The following is a 27,985-nucleotide window of genomic DNA, read 5'->3' on the forward strand; positions in this document are numbered from 1 at the left end:
GTATCTGATTTAACTCTGACTCTGTATCTGATCTACCTCTGACTCTGTATCTGATCTACCTCTGACTCTGTATCTGATCTAACTCTGACTCTGTATCTGATCTACCTCTGACTCTGTAACTGATTTAACTCTGACTCTGTATCTGATCTAACTCTGACTCTGTATCTGATCTAACTCTGACTCTGTATCTGATCTAACTCTGACTCTGTCCTACAAAACTGACATTTGTTGTGATTTGTTGATTCGCAGTGATTTTGTTGTTTGGAATCATTTCAATCTAAACAGTCATCTTAAACAAACTTTATTCAAAACGTCTTTTCCCCGCCAGACCACCGGTTCTGTCCTCTAGCTCTTTACAAATCCAAATGATTTTCTCAAATTTATGCAAATTATGCGTGGTGGGGTAAAGCGACAAATCCAAACGCTCAGTCCGCGGACCAATCACATGCATGTGGTACCCCTCCATACTGGAAAATGATCCAGTATTACACATCTGTGAGGGGCAAAAGTATGTGCACCTTTGTTTTCAGTATGTGATGGGAGCCCCTTGTGCAGTAATAACTGCAGATAAACGTTCGGGGTAACTGTTGATCAGTCCTGCACGTCGGCTCGGAGGAATTTTAGCCCGTTCCTCCGTGCAGAACAGCTTCAGCTCTGGGATGTTGGTGTGTTTCCTCACATGAACAGCTTGCTTCAGGTCCTTCCACAACATTGCTATTGGATTAAGGTCAGGACTTTGGCTTGCCAATTCCAAAACATTCTACTGGCTACATACGGTATGGTTCACATACTTTTGCCACTCACAGATATGGACCGTTTTCCTTAATAAATAAATGACCAATTATAATATTTTTGTCTCATTTGTTTAATTGGGTTCTCTTTATTTACGTTTAGGACTTCTGATGGTGTTTTAGTTTTTTTTTAGGTTGTTTTACAGAAGTGTTGGGATTCTGTTCTGTGGAGCGATGAACTTTTTCGGGACGATGGATCAGCGGTATGTCTGGAGGAAGAAGAATGAAGAAGGAACACTCTGTCTACATTTGAGCATGGTGGAGGCTCGGTGATGCTCTGCGGCTGCTCTGCATCCTCCGGCACTGGAAACCTGCAGCGTGTGGAAGGCGAGATGGATTCATTGAAGCGTCAGGAAATCCTAGGAGAAAACCTCACGCCGTCTGTGAGGAAGCTGAAGCTTGTGCGTCATCGGACCTTCCGACAGGACGATGATCCCAAGCGTACCTCAAATTCCACCGAGGCTTGGTTACAGAAGAAGTCCTGGAAGATTCTACAGGGCCGTCCCAGTCGCCTGACTTGAACCCCATAGAAAATCTCTGGTGGGATTTGAAGAAGGCGGTCGCGGCGCGCAAACCCAAGAGCATTACTGACCTGGAGGCCGTTGCTCATGAGGAACGGGAGAAGATTCCTCAGGAACGCTGGTTTGCAGCAGGTCATAACAGCAGACAGACGCTCTACTAAGTACTAAAGACGCTTGCCATGAAGGGGTTGAATAATTTTGAGAAGCAATTCATTGTAGATTCAGCAATAAACAATTCGCTGCTTCTTACGACTAAAACGCAGAATGTGTTTTACTTCGGAATATTTGTTTAATGGCCTGGAAATTAGCTCATAAAACTATTTAACCGCATGAGTTCTGCATTGATCTAAATCATTCTATTAATACCTCTAGTGGGATTAATCGTTTGCAATCCTTTGCGTGTGTGTGTGTGTGTGTGTGTGTGTGTGTGTGTGTGTGTTGTGCTGAGTCAGCATGACGTGAGGAGAGTACAGAAGAGTCACTTTCGCTCTTCTCTCTGTCTCATTTGTCTTTTCTGGTCCCCATCCTTTTACGATCCGTCTGTCCGGTCGTTAAGTATTATGGGATGTTTTTACAGCACATTTAGGCTCTCTATCTTAATTAGTGTCTCTGTCTCTCTCTCTCTCTCTCTCTCTCTCTCTCTTGCTGTATGTGTAATCAGTTTCAGACCAATGCTAAGTAGCTTTAGTGTGGAAGGTGCTGAATGTTAAATTCCTTTGTCCAGGAAAGACACAAAAGGGATCAAGCACAAGAAAGAAAGATAAGAAGAGAGAGAGAGAGAGAGATGTGAGAGAGAGAGAGATGTGAGAGGAAGAAGTAGGTTTGACTCACCTGCAGTTTTTCCTTCAGACTCTTCAGCTCGTCCTTCATCTGCTCTCTCTCAGTCAGAAGGCACCGCAGCAAATCTAACACGCACACACACACACACACACACACACACACACATACACACCTTTATTACATGTGGAACTGTATTATCATCTGCATCACTTCCAGGAGGCGGAGCTTAGGGGGGAGAAGAAATAGACGCCAACCTACAACAACTTACCCGATAGTGTGTGTGTCTTCTCGTCTGTCACACAGAGCCCCAAGGAAACCACACACTCATGCAGAAGAGCCTGCTCCACCCCGGCTTCACCGGCCCGCCCACTCAGGGGCGGCTCCACCTGCACAGGTGAGGTGGATGTTGAATTCTGCCTCCGCTTGTAGGGGATTATATGACCGTCACTGGGCTTTCTGAGAGCCACAGGGGCGTTTCGGTTTTTATATCCAACTCCGTCTGATGACAGACAGTCAACTGGGCCAGTCGTGGTGGGGGAGGGTGTTCTCTCAGGGGAGAGGTTAGGGTCTGGGTGGGCGGGGCTTGAGAAAGGTTGGACGTTTCCAGGTGAAACAGGAGAGAGAGGAGACGACGGAGATGTGGAAGGTGTCTGAAACGCATCAGCTGTACCTGCAGGAGAAAAATGACAGAGATGGTCAGCGAAGGAGGCGTGGCCTCTGCGTCTGTCAGTTACAAGGAAGGAGGTGTGGCCTCTCTGCTTGTCAGCTCCAGTGAAAGACGCGTGACCTCCGTGCTTATAAGTTCCAGTCAAGGAGGCGTGGCCTGTGTCTGTCAGTCTCGATGAAAAAGGCTCGGGCCGTGTTTGCGCCTTAAAAATAATTGTGTTTTTTTTTTTTTCAGTGCTTTTTGTCATTCCCAAACTTTTATTCCTGAGTACCAAAACCTATTTAGCTGGAACCACTGGTTCCACTTTTATGGCGCTAAAAGTGCCAGTATTTTGTGTAGTCTGTGTGGTCTTATGCCATTCTTTGTCTATGTGAGTATTTTTGTTTGTGTGTGTGTGTGTGTGTGTGTGTGTGTGTAATCCTCTGCTGCTGTGTGTATTGTGCTGAGTCAGCAGGGCATGAGGAGTATGCAGAACACTAAATGACTGTCTTCTGCTTCACTGCAGACATCTCATTAACGTTCAGCTCTGTGTGTTTTTGTCCAGAAGAGCATTGTGGGTCTGCTAATGGAGACGGATGTGTGGAGCTCTTTTAGTGTCTTTATCTTTATTAGTCTCTCTCCTTATCTCTCTTCTGAGGGAGGAAACAAATTCTGGTGTATTTGACAGATTGTCTAGAGAGAGAGAGAGAGAGAGAGCGAGAGAGAGAGAGAGAGAGAGCGAGCGAGCGAGCATGTGAAGCATTGGTGTGAAAAAGTGTTCCTGATGGCTTCACAGCCTAATCTCAAATTGAATGCTGAACAACAGAGTGTGTATGTGTGTGTGTGTATGTGTGTGTGTGTGTGTGTGTGGTTGGAATATTAGATTTATTACAGCAAATGCCAGCCATATTTCTCAGCCTGCTCTGAGAAGGAGCGGGTGCTGAATTCCTATCGGATCTAATCAGGGTTAAACCAGGAAAAACTCTGGTTTGTGTTTGTGAGTCTGGTGTGTGTGTGTGTGTGTGTGTGTGTGTGTGTGTTACCTGTGGATCCATGCCGCTCTTTCCCAGGGTAGTTGCCCATGCTGCCAAAATTTCAGCTCGTCTCCCTTGACATATGAAAATAAATCATGAGTATTAACGTCTGTGTTCCCTTTCAGGAAACGTCCCACATGTTAAGTACGGGATAAAACATTTGGGGGTGCGCAGTTATAGGAACAGAATCAACAACGGGGTACGCCGATGAATTTCCTAAAACAGCATAACCTAAAGTGTTGAATTGCTCTCATGCTACAGCAACTTGCCAAGGATTACATTGGAAAAACGAATCACAGGACATGTCACGCTTTTTATCCGTTTGCTGTTACATTTAATGTTGTGAAACATACGGGAAGCAAGTTATGTCCTTCCCTCGCAGACCTGACTTTTTCTCTCTCTTGGAGGAAAACTTGAAGTTACCCCTGACTGTTACAAAGCCCTGAGACTGGAGACTCCTTCCATAAATGTTAACCAAACGCCTCCTTACAGGAAACTTTACCATACCAACGGTTACACTTTTCAAAAGAAAAAAATGGTTTATCTGCCATGTAAGTCCCTGTGAAAAGTTCTGGAACCAAGATGAACTTCTACCAAAGTGACGGAAAGGCCAAAGTGCGGAGAAAGAAAGAAAGGATCTGCTCATGATCCAGACCATACGAGCTCATCTGTGAAACATGGTGGAGGTAGCGTCATGGCTTGGGATTGCATGGATGCTTCTGGAACATTCTCACTAATCTTTACTGATGGTGGAACTCATGATGAGCAGCAGAACGAATTCAGAAGTTTACAGGAACATTCTGTCTGCAGATTTACAGAGAAACGCATCCGAATGAATCAGGAGGAACTTCATCATGCAGTAAGACAACGATCCGAAACACACTTCCACCTCAACACAGGACTTCACCAGGGGGGAAAAGTGGAAGGTTTTAGACTGGACAAGTCCATCCCCAGACCTTAATCCAACTGAGCAGCATTTCACCCCCAACCCCCCCCTTATTTACTGTAATTTGGTCCATGATCGATCTGTTCCTATACTTTTGGCCTTGCTGCTCCAGTAGTTTCAGAGGGGACTGTAGCTAGGTCCAAAGTATTTTAAATGTCTCTACATTTCTGTCACACTAAAACAAACATGGCACAAATGAACACACATCGCTCATTTGCTCGCGTGCATTTCGAGCTCCGCCTTCTCCCACACGTCTTTTCTTTTGCTCCGTTCTGATCTGTTTTCGTACCAAACAGGAACCGAATCGAGACGGTCATCTCGGATATGGACTAACAGTTGAGAAATTGGTGTGTAATGATGTCATTAAGTCATCATCAGGAGGAAGAACAGGGCAGTAGTCTGTTTTGCACGCCATGACGCATCTGAATTAATGATAGTCATTTCTAACACTTCCTTGGAGGAGTAATTATAGAGCTTTGTAAACAACTCAGGAAGCATTATAATCAAAGTCATAAGGATTTAAGATCACAGGTTTCACAGACCGCACAAATCATCATAACACTAACCCTACACCTCTAATGCTGCATCACACACACACACACACACACACACACACACACACACACACACACACAGCCTTATATTTGTTAACATAAAAAATACATCAGACTGCAATGCATTGTGGGGAAATTCTGCCCCTGAAAGCCTACATTCATATACATACACATACATCTCCAGTCCTGTTTATTCATGTTTACTTCTACATTCATTTATTCATGTTTACATCTCCAGTCCTGTTTATTCATGTTTACTTCTACATTTATGTTTATTCATGTTTACATCTCCAGTCCTGTTTATTCATGTTTACTTCTACATTTATGTTTATTCATGTTTACATCTCCAGTCCTGTTTATTCATGTTTACTTCTACATTTATGTTTATTCATGTTTACATCTCCAGCCCTGTTTATTCATGTTTACTTCTACATTTATGTTTATTCATGTTTACATCTCCAGTCCTGTTTATTCATGTTTACTTCTACATTTATGTTTATTCATGTTTACATCTCCAGTCCTGTTTATTCATGTTTACTTCTACATTTATGTTTATTCATGTTTACATCTCCAGTCCTGTTTATTCATGTTTACTTCTACATTTATGTTTATTCATGTTTACATCTCCAGTCCTGTTTATTCATGTTTACTTCTACATTCATGTTTATTCATGTTTACATCTCCAGTCCTGTTTATTCATGTTTACTTCTACATTCATGTTTATTCATGTTTACATCTCCAGTCCTGTTTATTCATGTTTACTTCTACATTCATGTTTATTCATGTTTACATCTCCAGTCCTGTTTATTCATGTTTACTCCTACATTCATGTTTATTCATGTTTACATCTCCAGTCCTGTTTATTCATGTTTACTCCTACATTCATGTTTATTCATGTTTACATCTCCAGTCCTGTTTATTCATGTTTACTTCTACATTTATGTTTATTCATGTTTACATCTCCAGTCCTGTTTATTCATGTTTACTTCTACATTTATGTTTATTCATGTTTACATCTCCAGTCCTGTTTATTCATGTTTACTTCTACATTTATGTTTATTCATGTTTACATCTCCAGTCCTGTTTATTCATGTTTACTTCTACATTTATGTTTATTCATGTTTACATCTCCAGTCCTGTTTATTCATGTTTACTTCTACATTTATGTTTATTCATGTTTACATCTCCAGTCCTGTTTATTCATGTTTACTTCTACATTTATGTTTATTCATGTTTACATCTCCAGTCCTGTTTATTCATGTTTACTTCTACATTTATGTTTATTCATGTTTACATCTCCAGTCCTGTTTATTCATGTTTACTCCTACATTCATGTTTATTCATGTTTACATCTCCAGTCCTGTTTATTCATGTTTACTTCTACATTTATGTTTATTCATGTTTACTCCTACATTTATGTTTATTCATATTTACTCCTATATTCATGTTTATTCATATTTACTTCTGCATTTATGTTTATTCATATTTACTCCTATAGTCATGTTTATTCATGTTTACTTCTACATTTATGTTTATTCATATTTACTCATACATTCATGTTTATTCATATTTACTCCTACATTTATGTTTATGCATGTTTACTCCTACATTCATGTTTATTCATGTTTACATCTCCAGTCCTGTTTATTCATGTTTACTTCTACATTCATGTTTATTCATATTTACTTGTACATTTATGTTTATTCATATTTACTCCTACATTCATGTTTATTCATATTTACTCCTATATCCATGTTTATTCATATTTATTTCTACAATCATGTTTATTCATGTTTACTTCTACATTCATGTTTATTCATATTTATTTCTACATTTATGTTTATTCATATTTACTCCTACATTCATGTTTATTCATATTTACTCATACATTCATGTTTATTCATATTTACTCATACATTCATGTTTATTCATATTTATTTCTACATTAATGTTTATTCATGTTTACGCCTACATTCATGTTTACTTTTACATTCCTATTTATTCATCTTTACTCCTACATTCATGTTTATCAGCTTTAACAGGTTCAGTCAGCTTTAACAGGTTCACCTCCTACTCCGAAGAAACCATTACTCTTCTACTCTCTCTCTCTCAGCTGCCAAGTCAAATTCCTAATAATACGCTGAATAGAGACACCCGTGTTACAACATGTTTATAAGCCATGAATAATCGTCCGTGTTTATAAAAAGCAACTGAATAATAAAGCACAGTCACACAGCTTTAAGAATACAGGATTTGTAGAACCAGTTAGCCGTTTCTGTTCAAGAGACTGCATATGAACTTTTTATACCAATGCACTGATTAATTCTGGGTTCTGATTGGCCAGAAGGTGTTGATGAATTTCCTAAAACAGCAGCTCTGACTGTAGTGCAGCTGCAAATCACACCTTTATATTTATACAATTGTTCTAATACATTATCATTTCTATAGGAACAACTTACACGCTCCACGGCTTCGCTAATGACTTACCGTTACCATTTTTTTTTTTTTTTTAAAGATAAAAATCATAAATCAGCAATCTTTGGTTGGAGTGGCTGACTTTTTCTTTCTAACCTAGCTAACACAGCACTGTGCTAATGCTATAGGCTAGGTAGTTAGCTTAGTTATCTAGGCTAATCTCTTCAGCAGTAGCAATAGCTAGCCATGTTCTCAGACTGGCTAACTAATCTTAGTCAAAGTAGTATGTAATTAAAACCAAGCAATAGCAAGCTAGCTAACCTTATGCTAACTATTATGTAATTCAAACATTTAGCCAGATTTGTCACTTGGCCTGCACTTGGTATTAATTACATACTACTTTCAGTAGCACTAATGTTGATGAAAGAAGTAGTTAAAGTAGTATGTAACTAAAACCAAGCACTAACAGTTTATCTAACCTTACGCTAACTATTATGTAACTTCAAACCATTAGCCAGGTTCACTAGCAGGCTAGCTATCATTAGACTCTTATATTGTGTAAGCTATTAGCCAAGCCTCCTGACAAACTACCCAAGATTAGACTAACTATTATATAACTTCAAACAATTAGCCAGGTTAAGCTAGTTAAGCTAGTATTTCGTGTAATCCAGTATCCAGCGTCAGCCTGAAATCGATGCGACAGTGCTGTCTCGTTCTCACTAGTTAGAAATTAAGCAGCTGCTTCAGAAGTGAATGTTGTTTTTAATTTAAAAAAATATTTGAAAAAAACCATCAGCGATGACTAGCCATCTTAGCATAGCATCTGATTCGATCAGCGAGGTACTTCATGATATCAGAGATACAGGATTCTGTTCTCGGTCTGTGTTTTGGAAACATAATGAAGCTGTTTGTGCGTAATGCAGAGACAGGAAATATGTTTCTGGCTATACTGAGCGGGATTTGGATAATCTAATTACTGGATTTGCATAAAAATGCAAAAGGCTGTCACAAGAGAACGCTTGTAAAGGAAAGGGAAAAAGGAACACGCTTTAGTGTAAAACAATGTCTTCTTCGCATAACCAAATCTTACTGCACTTCAGTACTGTTTTAAATATGCCTTCTGCTAGAAAAACACGCCAACCAGGCCTATACCGTCAGACGCGCCAACAATTACTGTTTAGTCTCGGGGTTTTCACAGTTCTCCACCCCGATATGGAAGACACCGGAAAACTATGCTTTTCTGCTTTCTCAGACGAAGTGTTCGGACCAAACGCAAGGAAAGGGAAAGGACGCATTTTCTTCTGGTATGGGTTACTTTCATTTTAGCGCCACGTTTATCTAGGCGAACTTCGACCTCGGTCTTGTGAACCAATAGAAAACGAGAACTTTTTGGAATTAAGTAGCACGACACCCGGTTTCTGCATCGTTGACACGCGTCTGTTGAAATATAGCCGTCTCGTCCAACTACATAAAGTACGCTAGGGATTTTCGGGGGAAAATACTAGGCACATCTGGACTGTTCTTACTTCTGAAGATGAGTTTATTCCTCCGCTTGAGCTGCGAGTGGCCACCGGGGTAACGTAGTCGTGAGGGGAAGTGGTAATTCACCCAGTCTTCGCATTACACCAAATACATCTGTTTGGTGAAGATGTGTTTCTTTTGTAATGCATGGCAACCGTGAAATTTAACTCGACATACCAAATAAAAGTGTTTTTTTCTTTTCTTCTTTTGCCAGATGTTAAACCTATTTGTCCAACAACCAACAGGTTGCCAGACCACCGATTTATACATATCTGGGTAGCTAAATTGTTTACATAATTGTTTGACCTACTCAAAAAGTAGTACTGAATGCTGAGCGGACATTTCCCATGATGCTACAGCTGCACGTGGAAGAACAGGCTGAGTGAGACACTAATAAGAAGAGAGATTAAAAAGATTCTCGACTGTGCTAATTGTTTTAAAAAAAAATGCTGTTATCACAGTACGTGAGGATTTATGAGGAATGGACTGGTTAAAGGACATTTTTGCAGGATGCCACCTGAGGTGTGGTGATGTACTCATTGTGCATCAGAGTGAGTACCTGTCAAACAAGTCCAGTGGAGTGTTTATTCACATGGAGGTGCATATGAATGATGTGTACACGCATGCCTGTCTTTCTATTGACAGCTATTTCTAAAAATATTTAAAAGTAATAATAATAATAATAATAATAATAATAATAATAATAAGTCAAATGTTGATGGGCCATGAGATTAATGCTGGAAGGAGGGGGATGGGCATGAAAAGGGATAAATTATAAGCAATCAATTTGCACACACACACACACACACACACACACACACGGTATGAAACTAAAATGAATGTTTCATACACGTCTAACACGTCCAGGAACAAGCTCAATTATAATACACCCAGGAGTAAAATGTAGCTCTTGTGAAATATGAGGTACAGACCTTTTCCTTAAGAGGCTTCCGGTGGTTTCTGGCTTTATAAAGGCACTAGAACTTCTCCATGATGTGAAAGTGACTCTGTCCTGCATCTCATCCTGCGTTGCTCTGAAACTCTGAACTGCACTGGAGGCTCAGAGGCACTGGGAGAGAGAGAGAGAAAGAGAGAGAGAGAGAGAGAAAGTGGATTGAAGCGGATATGGAAGGCCAAAGGGTGCAAAACTCAGATACTTTATACATGTAGGTACATGAATGCACTGCCAGAGCAAATCTCACGTGTGGGCGGGGCTTAACAGTGGTTTACTCTCATTGGCTAGTGAGATTTGGATCGAGTGTTCAGCTGAGGAGGAGGAGGAGGAGGACGACGACAACGCCAATCTGAAAAAAATATTAATTCCGAATTAAATATACCGTCTACGTAAGTAAGTCATTTCCACTACAAAGTAGAAACACCAGAATAATACATCCAGAACGCTCTCCAAAAATCACGCCCCCGAAGTCTCGACTTCCCGATCAGGGAGCTGTCGATCCAAATCTCACTAGCCAATGAGAGTAGAGCGCTGTTAAGCCCCGCCCACACGCGAGGTTTTGGTTTTGCCAGAACGGCGGAGCGTAAACAAAGCGTAAACAAAAAACTCAGACGGGTTCAGAGTGTTTTTCTTCTCTCTCATTATTTTCTCACTTGAAAAAAAAAAAAAATGACGTTCAATACTTTTGGGACAAATTTACTTCCATAGATATAGTTGAAGTAAAATGCACCTGCTTTCTAAATAAATTTAGTCCAAAAAATAAATAAATAAAGCGTGCTCTAAAACAGACAGGGGAATGAAACATCTTTATATAGAAGAAACCAGCTTTTGGTATAATTACGTCCCAGAGCTGTCCCACACGATTCCCTTCCCAAACATCAGGCGTCCGACTCCGACGGATTTTGTCTGCTCGCTCTGAAGCGAAAGTAATTTATTATATTGGAAAAAAGAGCCACAGTGGCTTCCATTGGTACTCATGTTATATTAATATTTTGCTAATGGTATTTTTTAAAGAAAAACGAATTGTTCTCTTTTATTTTAAAAGATTTTAAAGATTTATTTAATTTTATTAAACCGGGCTGTCTTAGTGTTCTCATTTGAAATTCTCTTATTATATTTAAAACACGTCCTGATTTATTTGAATTTGGTCCTATTTATTTTAACGTGGCCTTATTTCAAACATGGCTTCTTTATTTAAAAGGTGTCTCTTTATTATTATTATTATTATTATTATTATTATTATTTTAGTTGCTCTTCACTGTATTCGTCCTTCTTTTTGGTGCCACTTTCACTACACTGTTGTCAGGTCTTTTCAGTGAAAATTTGCTAGCATACACTGTCTGGTGAAAACTATGTGGACACCTGACTATCACACCCATTTATTCTTCAATTCCAAGACCAGAGGCATTAATATGGAATGGGTGGCCTTTGGTCTTCTGTGAAGAATTTCCACTAGATTTTCGGGGCGTGGCCGTGGGGATTCGTGTTCCTTCAGCTACAAGAGCATTAATGAGGTTGAAATCAGGCGCTGATGGTGGGATGTCGATGAGGCTCCAGTTCCAGTTCATCCCAAAGGTGTTCAGTAGGGTTGAGGTCAGGGCTCTGTGCAGGACGCTCGAGTTCTTCCAACCATGTAACCATCATGGAGCTCGCACTTTTTGTGCACGTGGGCATTGTCATGCTGGAACAGGTTTGGACCTGTTAGTTCCAGTGAAGTTAAATTGTGATGTTACATTTTATACCGCTGTGTGCTTCTAACTTTGCGGGAACAGTTTGGGGAAGAACCTCATACGGGTGGGATGGTCAAGTGTCCACATACTTTTGGCCATATAGCATACTCAGAATGTCAGAATCGCACCCCATGGTGATGTGCTTCCTACTCATGGTTTATCATATTCATCGGGAATGTTTTTAGGAACGCACTTCGAATAATAACTAATTACTTGATTATAAAAGCCATATAGGGGTTACTTGGTACAATAATTTTAAAACAACAACAACAACAACAACTACTACTACTACTAAGAATAATAGTAATAATAATAACTACCACTACTAACTATTACTACTACTACTAGTAAAAATAATAATCATTATCATCATCATTTTTCCATTTTAATATGAAATTGATTATGATAAATCAGGAATATGCAGTACAGGAGAGCTGTGTTGTGAGCTGCATGGCTCTGAAGGAAATTAGTTGTGGTTGTGAACTTGTTGGCCTTCCATAGAGCAGATGAGTCAGCTGGTGCCCTCACCAGGACATAAAGCATAAAGCCATCACTGAACAAACATCACGCATAAAGCGTTTGTCCTGCAGTCAGAGTGCCGGTAAGAGCTCTAGGCACTGGTCCGTAGGGGACGGGGACAGGTTCTGGATAAGACCCAGGCCCTCTACCCCCTGCCTTCATTTTCTCCTTTTCCTAAGAACAAGTCTAAACCATAAAGTTGTGTGTGTGCTATAAAATGTATGTGTTTAAAGCCCTGGACTAGGATGCAAACAGGAACTAGTGTATTGTGCTGGTGTAGTCGCCATGTCTAAGAACCATGGGGTCCATGGAGGGATATATGTATATAAAAGCATATAATCTACAGTAGGCTCTAGACTGGTTTCGGGATTTATAGGCTTGATAGGATTATCTATAACCTAGTTCATAATCATTTATTATATTTAAACAGCACTCAAAACACAGAGTTTTTGCTAAATATGCGTGCGTCCGATATGCTTCCAGCTCTTACTTACGTTGAATATTCACTTGATCTGAAAAGATTTCATTCTGTTGCCACAAGGGGGAGTAATTGTATTAGAGTGGACTGGTAACAGGGGCAAGACTAATCTATAGGACATCCCACACACTGTAGTGTTCTTTAGGACTTCAGGTAACAAAACTAGACCTGCGTGCACACATAATCACAAACAAAATATTATAAATAAATAAAAAAACGCACAAGTATAGAAAGATTTTAGTGAGCGTTATTTATTGTTGTGTGTTTGTAGGAAAGCGCACGACAGCGCACGTGGGAAACGTGTACAGTGTAGCCTAATATACTGTATTGTACATCATACTGTGTATATACACTGCATATATATGTTTCATTCTATTACGTGATTTATTAAAATAACTAAAAATAGACTAATCGTGACAAATCGGAAATTTAGTGATTTATTTGATATTAATGCAGTTTGTCGTTTTACAGAGAAACCAGAAACCGTAAACTCCTCTCTCCTGAAGACTTTCTCTAATCAACTGCTGTGACGACACAAACTAGCCGAATGCCAATCGCCGGCTGTGACGACACAAACTAGCCGAATGCCAATCGCCGGCTGTGACGACACAAACTAGCCGAATGCCAATCGCCGGCTGTGACGACACAAACTAGCCGAATGCCAATCGCCGGCTGTGACGACACAAACTAGCCGAATGCCAATCGCCGGCTGTGACGACACAAACTAGCCGAATGCCAATCGCCGGCTGTGACGACACAAACTAGCCGAATGCCAATCGCCGGCTGTGACGACACAAACTAGCCGAATGCCAATCGCCGGCTGTGACGACACAAACTAGCCGAATGCCAATCGCCGGCTGTGAGGACACAAACTAGCCGAATGCCAATCGCCGGCTGTGACGACACAAACTAGCCGAATGCCAATCGCCGGCTGTGACGACACAAACTAGCCGAATGCCAATCGCCGGCTGTGACGACACAAACTAGCCGAATGCCAATCGCCGGCTGTGACGACACAAACTAGCCGAATGCCAATCGCCGGCTGTGACGACACAAACTAGCCGAATGCCAATCGCCGGCTGTGACGACACAAACTAGCCGAATGCCAATCGCCGGCTGTGACGACACAAACTAGCCGAATGCCAATCGCCGGCTGTGACGACACAAACTAGCCGAATGCCAATCGCCGGCTGTGACGACACAAACTAGCCGAATGCCAATCGCCGGCTGTGACGACACAAACTAGCCGAATGCCAATCGCCGGCTGTGACGACACAAACTAGCCGAATGCCAATCGCCGGCTGTGACGACACAAACTAGCCGAATGCCAATCACCGGCTGTGACGACACAAACTAGCCGAATGCCAATCACCGGCTGTGACGACACAAACTAGCCGAATGCCAATCACCGGCTGTGACGACACAAACTAGCCGAATGCCAATCAACTGCTGTGACGACACAAACTAGCCGAATGCCAATCACCGGCTGTGACGACACAAACTAGCCGAATGCCAATCAACTGCTGTGACGACACAAACTAGCCGAATGCCAATCACCGGCTGTGACGACACAAACTAGCCGAATGCCAATCACCGGCTGTGACGACACAAACTAGCCGAATGCCAATCACCGGCTGTGACGACACAAACTAGCCGAATGCCAATCACCGGCTGTGACGACACAAACTAGCCGAATGCCAATCACCGGCTGTGACGACACAAACTAGCCGAATGCCAATCACCGGCTGTGACGACACAAACTAGCCGAATGCCAATCAACTGCTGTGACGACACAAACTAGCCGAATGCCAATCACCGGCTGTGACGACACAAACTAGCCGAATGCCAATCACCGGCTGTGACGACACAAACTAGCCGAATGCCAATCACCGGCTGTGACGACACAAACTAGCCGAATGCCAATCAACTGCTGTGACGACACAAACTAGCCGAATGCCAATCAACTGCTGTGACGACACAAACTAGCCGAATGCCAATCACCGGCTGTGACGACACAAACTAGCCGAATGCCAATCACCGGCTGTGACGACACAAACTAGCCGAATGCCAATCAACTGCTGTGAGGACACAAACTAGCCGAATGCTAATCACCGGCTGTGACGACACAAACTAGCCGAATGCTAATCACCGGCTGTGACGACACAAACTAGCCGAATGCTAATCACCGGCTGTGACGACACAAACTAGCCGAATGCTAATCACCGGCTGTGACGACACAAACTAGCCGAATGCTAATCAACTGCTGTGAGGACACAAACTAGCCGAATGCTAATCACCGGCTGTGACGACACAAACTAGCCGAATGCTAATCACCGGCTGTGACGACACAAACTGCCATGACAAATGCAAAGCGTACGCAACAGCAGATAGATTCCCGTGACGTCTATTACGTCTCATTCTCGCCGTCACGTCTGTTAAACTTAAGATTTGTTACGGAATATTTGTTGAAACATAGTGCAAAAGTATTAGGTGAAAGAAAAAAAATTGATTTAAATACAAATACTTCAAAAAAAAAAAAAAACAACAGATTGAAGTAGAGTAACAAAGTAATGGAAGCTGTGGTGATGGAATATTGCTTTATTTAATCATATATGAATTCATATCCAGAAAATCCTTCACAATAATATTGAGTTAATCAATAAATCAACTTGTAATGTTTTTTTTTTTGTTTAGTTTTTTTTTTTTTATAAAGTAATGCTAAAATCTAAGCCACTCTCGGGGGCAATGCACTTTATTTTTATTTTTAATTTTCAGAAAATAACACAATACATTAACAGCAGTTTGCTCAAATTGCCTCTAATTCCCCAGGACTCAAATGAGTTTTCATGAATACTCCACGTATCAAGGCGAAGAAATTTATACTAGCACTTAAATAGCTTTATTCTTTTCCTCACGCGATATTTTTTTCTGTAAAGAAGTCTTATCTTACATTCAGTTCTTTGTATGAAGCCAAAAAGCCTGACCGCTCTCCAGCCTAGCAACTTTAGATAAGATAATGCTATGCCAATGTTATACAGAGCTTCTTCGTAAACTCTCTGCATCCCGTCTAAACGTTTCTCAGTACATGATTAAATTTAGTGCACGCATTGTCATCATGTCCGCCACGATGATACCCGATCCACGACTGTCGCTTTAAAAAATAAAACTCTGATCTGAAAGCAAACAACGGCTGCTAACTAAAATGTCCGTGCTTCCAAAGCGCTAATCACGACTACTTCCATTTTAGGACTAGTGCTAATTTGATCATCTGTAGCGTCGTTATCGTTTCAAACTCTCCGGTGAAAATGTGCAGCAGGTCCTAATAGGTCCTTAAAATCCCTTTAATCAAAATCCCCTAATCGTCATTTTGCTTTTCCGCTAAGTACATGAAGCTCATTCACGAGCTCATTCAGAAAAGTATACAGGCTAGTGCTAATGCTAGTTTGGCTTTATATTGTCCACATATTTGTATAATAAACACTGCTCGCTCAATATAAAACAGAATAGTTGATGAAATCTGTCTTCTCCATATATAACAAGGAACAGCTGCACAGATTGCTGCTATAATGCCTATTAACAATTCAGCTGGTTCCTTAACTTACCTTACTTTACCTTACCTTACTTTACCTTACTTTACTTTACCTTACCTTACTTTACTTTACCTTACTTTACCTTACTTTACTTTACCTTACTTTACTTTACTTTACCTTACCTTACTTTACCTTACTTTACTTTACCTTACTTTACTTTACCTTACTTTACTTTACTTTACTTTAAATTACTTTACCTTACTTTACTTTACCTTACTTTACTTTACTTTACCTTACTTTACTTTACCTTACTTTACTTTACCTTACTTTACTTTACTTTAAATTACTTTACCTTACTTTACTTTACCTTACTTTACTTTACGTTACCTTACTTTACCTTACTTTACTTTACTTTAAATTACTTTACCTTACTTTACTTTACCTTACTTTACTTTACCTTACCTTACTTTACCTTACTTTACTTTACCTTACTTTACCTTACTTTACTTTACCTTACTTTACCTTACTTTAAATTACTTTACCTTACCTTACTTTACTTTACCTTTACGTTACTTTACCTTACTTTACCTTACCTTACCTTACTTAACTTTACCTTACTTTACCTTACTTTACTTTACTTTACCTTACTTTACTTTACCTTACTTTAAATTACTTTACCTTACTTTACTTTACCTTACTTTACCTTACCTTACTTTACCTTACTTTACTTTACCTTACCTTACTTTACCTTACTTTACTTTACTTTACTTTACCTTACTTTAAATTACTTTACCTTACTTTACCTTACCTTACTTTACCTTACTTTACGTTACTTTAAATTACTTTACCTTACTTTACTTTACCTTACTTTACTTTACCTTACTTTAAATTACTTTACCTTAGTTTACTTTACCTTACTTTACCTTACTTTAAATTACTTTACCTTAGTTTACTTTACCTTACCTTACTTTACTTTACTTTACGTTACTTTACCTTACCTTACTTAACTTTACCTTACTTTACCTTACTTTAAATTACTTTACCTTAGTTTACTTTACCTTACCTTACTTTACTTTATCTTACTTTACCTTACCTTACTTTAAATTACTTTATTTTACTTTAAATTACTTTACTTTACCTTACTTTACCTTACCTTACTTTAAATTACTTTACTTTACTTTAAATTACTTTACTTTACCTTACTTTATCTTACTTTACCTTACCTTACTTTACCTTACTTTAAATTACTTTAAATTACTTTACCTTGCTTTACTTTACTTTAAATTACTTTACCTTAGTTTACTTTACTTACCTTACTTTAAATTACTTTACTTTACCTTACTTTACTTTACCTTAGTTTACTTTACTTTACCTTACCTTGGAGAACTGCTTTTTCTTAGCGTGTTCAATACTTTTTTCCCCGTGTCATTCCACTTTATAACCTTATTTATGAACATCAATGTTGTGAATTCTTTATATTTCCGGATTTCTTGAGTTAATACTGATGTCTGGTGAAAATTTTCATGTGAACAGCCTCATTGGAAATATATTTACTGAAAAAAATGTTGACGCATCCAATACTTATTTCCCCCCAATGTGTATATATCCATCCATCCATCCATCCATCTTCTACCGCTTACTCCTTCTTCAGGGTCGCGGGGAACCTGGAGCCTATCCCAGGAAGCATCGGGCACAAGGCGGGGTACACCCTGGACAGGGTGCCAGTCCATCGCAGGGCACAATCACACAATATGTGTATATATATATATAGTATATATAGTATATAGTATACCATATACTATACTGCATATAGGTAATATTACAAACATATACGTATAGTAGATTGGTGTGAAAATAGAAAAACGGTAATCAAACCTAGTCATATCCTCCTTTAGATCTCCTGGTTCTTCAGAAGACAACGATGCATTTAGCTGCATGCAGAGGTGTTGTTGCATGAGCTCGTGCATGTCACAGCGGCACTTGCGATATGATACAATTTACGAACTCGGAAGCAGTTTCTGGAATTTGAATGGACGATCGTGCAAGTCAGTAAGCAGTTTTTTGCCGTGAGAGATTCAATGCCTCTGTTATCGAGGCATATCCCATTGTGCCTGGCTTCATTAAGAGCCGTGAAAAACGACACCCGTGACTGCACGTGTAATGTAGTGGAATGGAGAAGGTAATGTAAAAATGGCTTGTGATTTGAGTCGGGGTTTGCCCGTCGGGAAATAGTTGTACGTTGTGTTTGAACTCAGCTGTATGACACGTATTGAATGATACTGGGCTACTCGTGACATTTAAAAAAACAAAAAAAACAAAATCAGTGTTCCGCTGTTGTCCTGATGAAGCCAGATAGACTACTGAAAATAGAAAACTTGGCAGCCATGGCGACTGTTGCCAAGGTAAGAGCAAGGTTATCCTGGGGATGACGGCACGCTCCAGCTCAGAACACAACTCACAGGTACAGGTACAGGATGTGGAAAAGCAAGAGAAGAAGGAACTCACTGAGATACCTTAGTGTGATCATTGTCCTGCTGGAAGATCCAACCACGGCCCATTTGAATCTTTCTGGCAGAGGCAGTCAGGTTCTCATTTAATATCTGTTGATATTTGATAGAGTCCATGATGCCATGTATCCTAACAAAATGTCCAGGTCCTCTGGCAGAAAAACAGCCCCAAAACATTAAAGATCCACCTCCATATTTAACCGTGGGCATGAGGTACTTTTCCATATGGCTACCTCTCTGTGTACCAAAACCACCTCTGGTGTTTATTCCCAAAAAGCTCTGTTTTGGTTTCATCTGACCATAGAACCTGATCCCATTTGAAGTTCCAGTCGTGTCTGGCAGACTGAAGACGCTTGAGTTTGTTTTTGGATGAGAGTAGAGGCTTTTTTCTTGAAACCCTTCCGAACAACTTGTGGTGATGTCGCTGACTTCAGATTGTAGTTTTGGAGACTTTCTGACCCCAACACACAACTAACATCTGCAATTCTCCAGCTGTGATCCTTGGAGATTTTTTGTCCACTTGAACCGTCCTCTTCACAGTGCGTTGAGACGATATAGACACGCGTCCAATTCCAGGTCGATTCATAACATTTCCAGTTGACTGGAACTTCTTAATTATTGCCCTGATGGTGGAAATGGGCATTTTCAATGCTTGTGCTATTTTCTTATAGACACGCCCCATTGTGTGAAGCTCAACAACCTTTTGCCGCACATCACAGCTACATTCCTCGCTCTTACCCATTCTTATGAATGACTAAGGGAATTTGGCGTATGTGATACCTCATATTTATACCCCTGTGAAACAGGAAGTCATGGTTGAACAATTTCCTGTTCCTAGTCACCCAGGAGTACTAAGTAAATGTACAATATTAATGGGAATATACCGTAATTTTCGGACTATTGAGCGCACCTGAATATAAGCCGCACCCACTAACTTTAAAAAGAAAATTTTTTTTTGTACATATATAGGCCGCACTTGTCTATAAGCCGCAGGTGTCCACGTTGTAACATGAGATATTTACACAGAAAGATGTTACACAAAGATTTTTTTTAAACTTTTAATTAAATACGTACCGTAAATGCTTTTTTCCGAACAGTGCCTGTAACACGGCTGGTTAAAAAAAATAAAAAATACAGTTGCCTACCAGGAAGAGTCCTTGATCGCTATCTTCATCTTCCTCCTGCGCACTAAAACCACTAAAGTCGTCTTCTTCAGTGTCGGAATTGAATAGCCTCAGAATTACCGGTACTTTGTCACACACTTCCTCAGTCTCTCTTTTGTTGTCGCTCTCAATGTCACTTACGTCTCGAGGCAAATTCGCCCTTGAGCTCGTGCTGTCCTCTTCATCACGCAGCAGTCCAGCCTTTCGAAACCCGTTGGTGATGGTAGATTTTTTGACACTGCTCCACGCTGTTAGGATCCACTGGCAGACTTGAGCAAAAGTTGCTCTTCGCATGCTATTTCCTTCTTCGACAGCCAGATCGATCGCCTTTAACTTGAAAGCTGCATCATATGCATTTCTTCGTGTATTTTCCGTGATGAGGGGGTGTGCATGAAGAGCAAAATGACTGATCTGAAGAATTTAGTGTGAGTGCGTTTGATTTAATTCGAACAGTTTCATTGGTCCACTGTGACCTGTTCGGTAATTTCATCGGTCCGATGTGACGAGGCTGAATGTTTTGGCGGCATGAAGCTCGTTAGCCCGTAAAAATCCATAAATTAGCCGCGTCACTGTTTAAGCCGCAGTGTTCAAAGCGTGAAAAAAGTAGCGGCGTATAGTCCGGAAATTACGGTACTTCGAATATATTTTTCTCATATGAATTCATAGCAGTACCAATAATTATTGCAGACCTATATTTAACGTTTTTTAAAATTTATTTATTTTATAAACCTGTGTTGTGTTTGTAATCGTTTGATATCCACGAGAGCGGAGTATTTTTTATGAATTTATTTCACAAAATATCAAAAGGTTAATAAACAATAAAGACAATTTTTCACAGCTTTCTTTGCTTATATTTACCGAGGGTGCCAATATTATAGGAGAGCACGGTATATAAACGCGCCACTTTACAACCACTCTCTCATTTTATTTCAGTAAAACCTTTAGAGCGATATCGACTGTAGTGCTAACCAGATTGAGTCATTTTATGCTTGTTAATATTTTATTGTATTTAAAAAAAAAAACAAAAACAATTTTGTAATGTTGTATAAAAAAGTTAATGGGCTGGATATTTTACTCTCCGAATTGTCTCGTGTGTAAACTGATATGTCTCTGGAACACTTTGGGAATTGCTGTCTTTAAGCTGAGGCTCCATTTCCTCCATTAGTGCACTATGTTGAAGACTACGTGTCTAATTTGGGATTTTAATATATAAGTGCAGATTTATATCTTCAAGCGCTTCATGAATCTTCCGGCAAGGCGTTGAAGTGGGCTGCGGCTGTGTGGGAACAAAGAGGCGAGTCCACCACCTCGTATGAGCAATTAAAGACTCCAGCCATCCAAGCCATCCACTGTTCTCGTTCAGAACCCACGCCAACAGATTGACGGAGATCTTTTTTCCTCAAACCATCAGGTTACTAAACTGCTAAGAACCCCATACCCATGGACCTGAACACTTATTCACTGGACTCAAATCCACATATCACACTTTCACGGATATACCGAAGTATATTTATTATTACTGAAATAATCCCACCATGCACACTTATACCAACACCAGTACATACCACATAAGACTGTATGTTTTGTATACCATGTATACAATATCACTTACATCTCACTGTATTGTATTTTGTGTAATGTGTACTGCGCTATTGTACATTTGTATATTCGACCCGTGGGCTCTGTTTTTCCACCCGATTTAATTTCACACTTTCATATCGCCCCGGCTCCTTGTCCCGTCTACATCCCTCCACCGTCAAAGATCCAAGCCCCGAACGCATCCGGTCCTCCTCCTGCTTCATTACAGCCATCATTCGGGACATTGACGATGAAATGTCGTGCTCAACAGTTCCAACCCCCGCCGCATGCCCTGTGGAGTGCAGGTTCATACCCCACCCAGTTTGAGGCGTAGACTCATCACCTGGGCGGACAAAGCACCAGCTACAGGGCATCCAGGCACTCAAAGAACCCATCATCTTTGGAAGGAAAGTTACTGGTGTCCCACGATGGTCACCGATATTCATAGATTCATCTCCTCTGGCACCACCTGTGCCCAGGCTAAGGTGCCACACACCTCACGCCCTCAAAACTGTCCGAGCGGATGGTATAGAAAATTAGTGAACATTAACTGACCAATCAGAATGCAGAATTCAACAGCACTGTGGTGTATGTGGTTTGGTGCAGAGTTTCCGCTAAGAAATTTTAGTGCCGGCCAACGTGTCCAGGAATGATAAAGTTTACCGGACCAACTGGAAAAAATTGATATGTATATGTATAGTATATGTGATTGTGGCGGCAGGGGCATGGTAGAATGCCAGCTGTTAGCGAGAGAGAGAGAGAGAGAGAGCGAGAGTATCGTTGAATGGGTCAAGTGAAGAGAATCGTGAAAAACTCATTTTGGCAGCCAGAGAGCTTACTTAGGCGTTCCATTGTGAATGCACTTTGTCTAACGGTTTTTTCAATTTTATTTTATCGGACGTTTAGAATTTGTAACGGTCAAAAACCGGTATTTACCGGCTATGGTGTATAATTTATGAACACTGGGGACAAACTGATCGATGTGACCCTGATCCTTGGGAGTCCTGAGCCTCTTAGTTCCGCTCGGTATGCTGCTCATTCATCGATTCCTTATTGGTTTAATATCCACATGACTGCAGCCCTCACCAAAGGGGTTTAATATACCAAAGCCTGAGGTCTCTATTCTTGGTTTATTAATTTCTCTTCCTCAAGGTTGGCCTCTGCATGCCCAGACTAAAACGTGTCTCTGCAGCTGGACCTCTGGATATTAACACACCTAGAGGTTCTGCTTCTGGGTTTTAATATTCTCGTGTCAGGGTTATGAAAGACTGATAAGAGACAGTAGCGAGGGGAATTTTGAGAATGTTCTCTGCAGAAAAATGAAAACGTTCTTATCGGAAGATGCGGAGAGCTGAAATCTGTCAGGAAAGCGTGCGGAAGCCTGACCGGCTACTTCGCTACGTCTATAAGAGGAGAAGGGAAACCGGTTGTTGAATTTTCTCCTGGATAATCCTTCAGGGTGATTTTTTTTTTCATCTCAGCAGTTGATGATGTGATATCAAAGTTTGCTTACGTACTTGCTCCGACATAGACGCCAGGGGAAAAAAAAATCGCATTTATACGCTTATCTTTTTTTTGCGTTGTGTGCCTGGCATGGCCATTATTTATACAGAATAATTCAAAGTATGTTTATGCTATTTAAATAAGTGTTATGAATATTATGGAGTTCAGTCAGTTTAAGCGTTAGGGCTCAAAACCATGACTATACCGATTAAAAATGTATACACGTCGGCTGAATTCTACTTAAGCAACGTCTGGCTATGCTAATTATCTTGCAAACAGCATGTGGTGTAATGTTATTACTGCTGTAAGCTAATCTTCAATAAATTAGTCTCGAGGCTGGTATGAAGTAAAAAAAATAAGGAGATAATATGTCAAAATAACAATATACTTGAAAAAAAAAAGAAGATAATGAGAATAATTAATTATGAACTCAAAATAAATGACATAACATCTTGAAATAATGAGAATGCAAGTGCACAAGTACTTAAGTCGAAATAATCAGAGGTTTGGTTGAAATGATTTCTCTCAAGGTTTCTCAATCACCTCTGGATGGCTTATTAGTCATACATTTCAATTGAAATCTTATATCCAGATTTTTTTTGTAAAGCTACATCGTGACAGTCCGTACGTTTACACGGACGACGATAATCCGATATGAACCCGATTAAGACGATACTCTGATTAAGAATCTAGCATGTAAACAGAGATTATCGATGACCTTAATCCGATTAAAGTCCTACTCGAAGTAAACACGAACGGAATTAAGACGTGTGGAGTATTCCTGTTTTAGCTGCAGACATGTACACACCTTAATCACACTATTAACGTCGTGTGGGAGTTTTCACCGCATTGTGCGACAGGACACGTACACACACGGCAGCGCTCGACCGTTTGACGGCAAACAAGAGAACACGGCTGCGTCCCAAACCGCGTACTTACCTGCTACAGTATATAGTAGGAGAAATACATGCATCTCAGCTACTATATAGACGGAAAGTACGCGGTTTGGGACGCAGCCCACGGCTTCAATCAGTCGTAAATTTGCACGTACAGCACGACTAATAATTAACCGCACTTGAAGCGTTCGTAAAATTAAAAATAAAAACACCCAAAACTGTATACGGTCCCATAACGAAGACCAACTGTACGTCGATATGTGAGATTCTGGCGGGAACGTCGGACGGCGTGGCGTGGGGACGTAATGACGTGTGCCGTTAATCCATCTACGTTCTATAACACGTAAAACAGGAACGTGAAAGGAGTATTCTAAAAGCCACTCATGTAAACACCTTAATCAGAATATGGTCTTATTCAGAATAAGGTCCATGATTAGATTACTGCTGTCCGTGTAAACGCAGTCGTTTTCATTGTTAAACGCACTATACATATAAAATGGAAAATAATGGCACAGCACTTCAACGTAATCTAGAATTATGCGATATAGAGGAACAGACGAGTTTTTCTACAGTATGTCACAGTATTCCACCTTGTGGTCATTTCACCAAAACCAAAGGTGTGGAGAGACGGGAAAACATCGACCCTGGCATCACATGTATAATATTAATCCTCCAGATTATCACCCTTGACCATGCAGCAGCCATCAGACAGACTTGTTGATGCTAGCTAATGATCATGCACACTTGACTTGCCGGTTTATTAGGTACTAGATCGACGTAGGACGAGTTCAATCTCCTGGGAAGGGAAGCTACAGGCGACATTTATTATTAGGATTGTAAAAGGGAATTGATGCAATAACATTTTAGTGTGCGTGTCAATTTGCTTCAAAGCTTTACACATCAAGATCATTTCGCTAACATACAAAGTCATATATAGCTGTATAACTGAAGCTCAGTGACTACATAAATAGTTCAAAATACGATAGTCAGTTGTTGGTCAGACTCTGTGGTGTACGCAGAGCGGCAAAAGAGTGTTTTCATATTTGGTATGGCAAACGGACACTCGTCGAAGGACTCGCAGGATGGACAGTCTATAAACAACGTGAGAGCACGGTGGGGTTATTTGAAAAAATCGAAACTGGCCCCACAACCTTTAGCTAAACTGCACACCAAGTCGAGGGAAAAAAACTGACAGGATTATTTTATTGTCCAGAGAGCTTATTATCCTGCACACGAGGTGCACTTCCAAACCTACCCGACATCAATCAAGTGCTGCATAGGAAGCACGATTAAACCGGGCTGCTAATGAACACAGTTCATCTACGCATATCTGCAGGTTATGAACGGACTTACAGTCGAGTAATTGTGTAAAGGATATCTTCGGTTATCTCTCAAGCCCTTCTTATTAGTCCGGATTTGTAAAGTTCTTCAGCCGCTAGGAATCGCTACTCGGCAACTCTCTCAGCTCTTCTGATAAGCCGATGATGTTTTCTCTTGGGGACGGTTGGTCTCAGAGCCAAGCCAAATGATTACAGAGACTGTGATGATGCGCTCGGCTGTGGTTCTGTACGAGCAGGATTAAAACTAAATCCAACAGAAAGTAGATGAACTAATTGGCTTCTGTTTTGAAACGTTTCACGCTTGTCGACGTGACCAAAGATGTTGAAGAGTTGTTGCAGGATTTTTGAGGACTGTTTGCGGATGAACAGATTTCGAGACGGTTGGCTGGTCATTGTTGAAGGATTGTTGGAGGATTTTCAGAATTAGAGGACATCTGCTGGAGTTTTGCTTGTCGGGTTTTCGAGAATTGTTCGATTTTTGGAGGATTTGTCGGGGCTTGTTTGAGGATTTCTGCGGGACCCTTGGATAAATGGAAGATTTTATGAAGATTGAGGATTGTTGCAGGATCATGAAGATAAGATTTTGGTATGCTTTGTCCATTGATGTTTGCATCATCTTCTCTTCCAAGCTCTATAACTCAAGATCCTCAGCCATGCACGGCACAGATCCTGGCTTTGATTCAAACCGGAACTGAATTGAAGTCATACCTCAACGCCACTATTATTTTTTTACAGGCTCCCATATGCAGGGCTGTAATTTAAAACTACATGCACATTTGATTTGCACAAATATTTAAGCATTCAAAGGTGTTTTTTTTTTTTTTTTGGAGGCTGTGAGCCTCAATAACACGGATATGAAATGAAAACTCGCATTGCTGGAGCTGAATATATAATAAAGCGCTTATGATGCATGCAACACCTGGCAGATAATCGGTCATCACATCCCAGAAAACCAGGAACATTCCGAGCCTTTGAACATCCGAGTCTTTTCAGCCTAGCTCTAGTTGTACAGGATGTACGTAAAGTCTACGAACCTTGTTAAAGTCCGTCCTAACAGTCTCTTACTCTGGCGTATGGATTCGGCTGTACGCATATTTCTCTTCTAGTACATTTTAATTACCGTACATCACGTCTGTCAGTTTGAGTAACCTCAAAGAATCTTTCACCACCGAATATAAACCTCGCCCGTCTCTCCCGACGCAGATCACGCTAATAGGACTCTGCGCACCTGGTGTTTCCTTTCCGATACGCTCGGAGATGTAGGTGGGATGGCTTTAATGAAGCACAGGCATGGAGTGAGTTGGATTTAATGAGGGTACAAGGTAGAGAGATCTTCCAGAACATTGTCACTTGCTGTTTAAATATCCAATTACCGCAAGAGAGAGAGTCACTCTTGTTGTTTGTTCTGCCCCAGAGCAACGTGCCCTGGTAATCTCCTAAGAGGCGTGCAGTGTGCACTGAACTGAGATAAGTTTATGAAAAGTAGAAGCAGCTATGTTGGCCTGCTGTTAAAAGTGTAAATATATGCATGTGGCCGACATGTCCCCCCCCCCACCCCCACCCCCCCCGTTACTGATATTTCAGTAGATAATCATAACATAACTAATTTATTCATGGTGTGAAGCCTGGTTTAAAACTTTTTGACAGAGGCCTGAGGTGAACTGAAATGAATCATGGACAGGTCAGTTTCTAAGCACCGTAGGAGAATTTTCATTATTTACAGTCCATTAAACAAGGGGAGTGGGCAGTCAGATATGAAGCTCACAGGACAAAGGAAGGCCACATTCATTAACGTAGGATGCACTCGATGTGGCGGGTTGCTTGTGTGGCGCTGAACAATGTTTCTACCACATTCGTTCATTGTGTTTTATCCCGGTCAGGGACACAACGGCTTAAACTTTCTGCAGGAGTAGTGGGATTGGTTAATCTTTGTAAGAGTGGTGGGATTGGTTAATCTTTCTGCAGGAGTGGTGGGATTGGTTAATCTTTCTGCAAGAGTGGTGGGATTGGTTAATCTTTCTGCAGGAGTGGTGGGATTGGTTAATCTTTGTAAGAGTGGGTGGGATTGGTTAATCTTTCTACAAGAGTGGTGGGATTGGTTAATCTTTGTAAGAGTGGGTGGGATTGGTTAATCTTTCTGCAGGAGTGGTGGGATTGGTTAATCTTTTTAAGAGTGGGTGGGATTGGTTAATCTTTCTACAAGAGTGGTGGGATTGGTTAATCTTTGTAAGAGTGGGTGGGATTGGTTAATCTTTCTGCAAGAGTGGTGGGATTGGTTAATCTTTCTGCAGGAGTGGTGGGATTGGTTAATCTTTGTAAGAGTGGGTGGGATTGGTTAATCTTTCTACAAGAGTGGTGGGATTGGTTAATCTTTGTAAGAGTGGGTGGGATTGGTTAATCTTTGTAAGAGTGGGTGGGATTGGTTAATCTTTCTTCAAGAGTGGTGGGATTGGTTAATCTTTCTGCAGGAGTGGTGGGATTGGTTAATCTTTCTGCAGGAGTGGTGGGATTGGTTAATCTTTCTGCAGGAGCTGGTGGGATTGGTTAATATTTCTGCAGGAGTGGTGGGATTGGTTAA

At 40.6% G+C, this 27,985-nt stretch overlaps 1 protein-coding gene and 1 long non-coding RNA gene across 2 annotated transcripts in view; both read right to left on the reverse strand.

Moving 5' to 3' along the window:
* Positions 1–11,321, reverse strand: part of si:ch211-195o20.7 (cytospin-A) — a 29,414-nt gene extending 18,093 nt beyond the window's left edge. Inside the window, exons 1-4 of the mRNA XM_053633121.1 lie at positions 10,141–11,321; positions 3,782–3,846; positions 2,361–2,762; positions 2,144–2,217 (exon numbers count right to left, since the gene is read on the reverse strand). Coding sequence (XP_053489096.1) covers positions 2,144–2,217; positions 2,361–2,762; positions 3,782–3,821 — 516 coding nt within the window. The 5' untranslated portion in view covers positions 3,822–3,846; positions 10,141–11,321. The remainder of the gene's footprint in view (positions 1–2,143; positions 2,218–2,360; positions 2,763–3,781; positions 3,847–10,140) is intronic.
* A 4,156-nt stretch (positions 11,322–15,477) lies between these two features.
* LOC128612812 (uncharacterized) lies at positions 15,478–18,162 on the reverse strand. Its single transcript, XR_008386807.1, has 3 exons — positions 17,569–18,162; positions 17,044–17,513; positions 15,478–16,962 (listed from the first exon to the last, which is right to left on the reverse strand). It is a non-coding gene; the product is annotated as an uncharacterized LOC128612812 (long non-coding RNA).
* Between the last annotated feature and the right edge of the window lie 9,823 nt (positions 18,163–27,985).

This window comes from Ictalurus furcatus, chromosome 9 (genome assembly GCF_023375685.1).
Source record: "Ictalurus furcatus strain D&B chromosome 9, Billie_1.0, whole genome shotgun sequence".
Classification (NCBI taxonomy): Eukaryota; Metazoa; Chordata; class Actinopteri; order Siluriformes; family Ictaluridae; genus Ictalurus; species Ictalurus furcatus.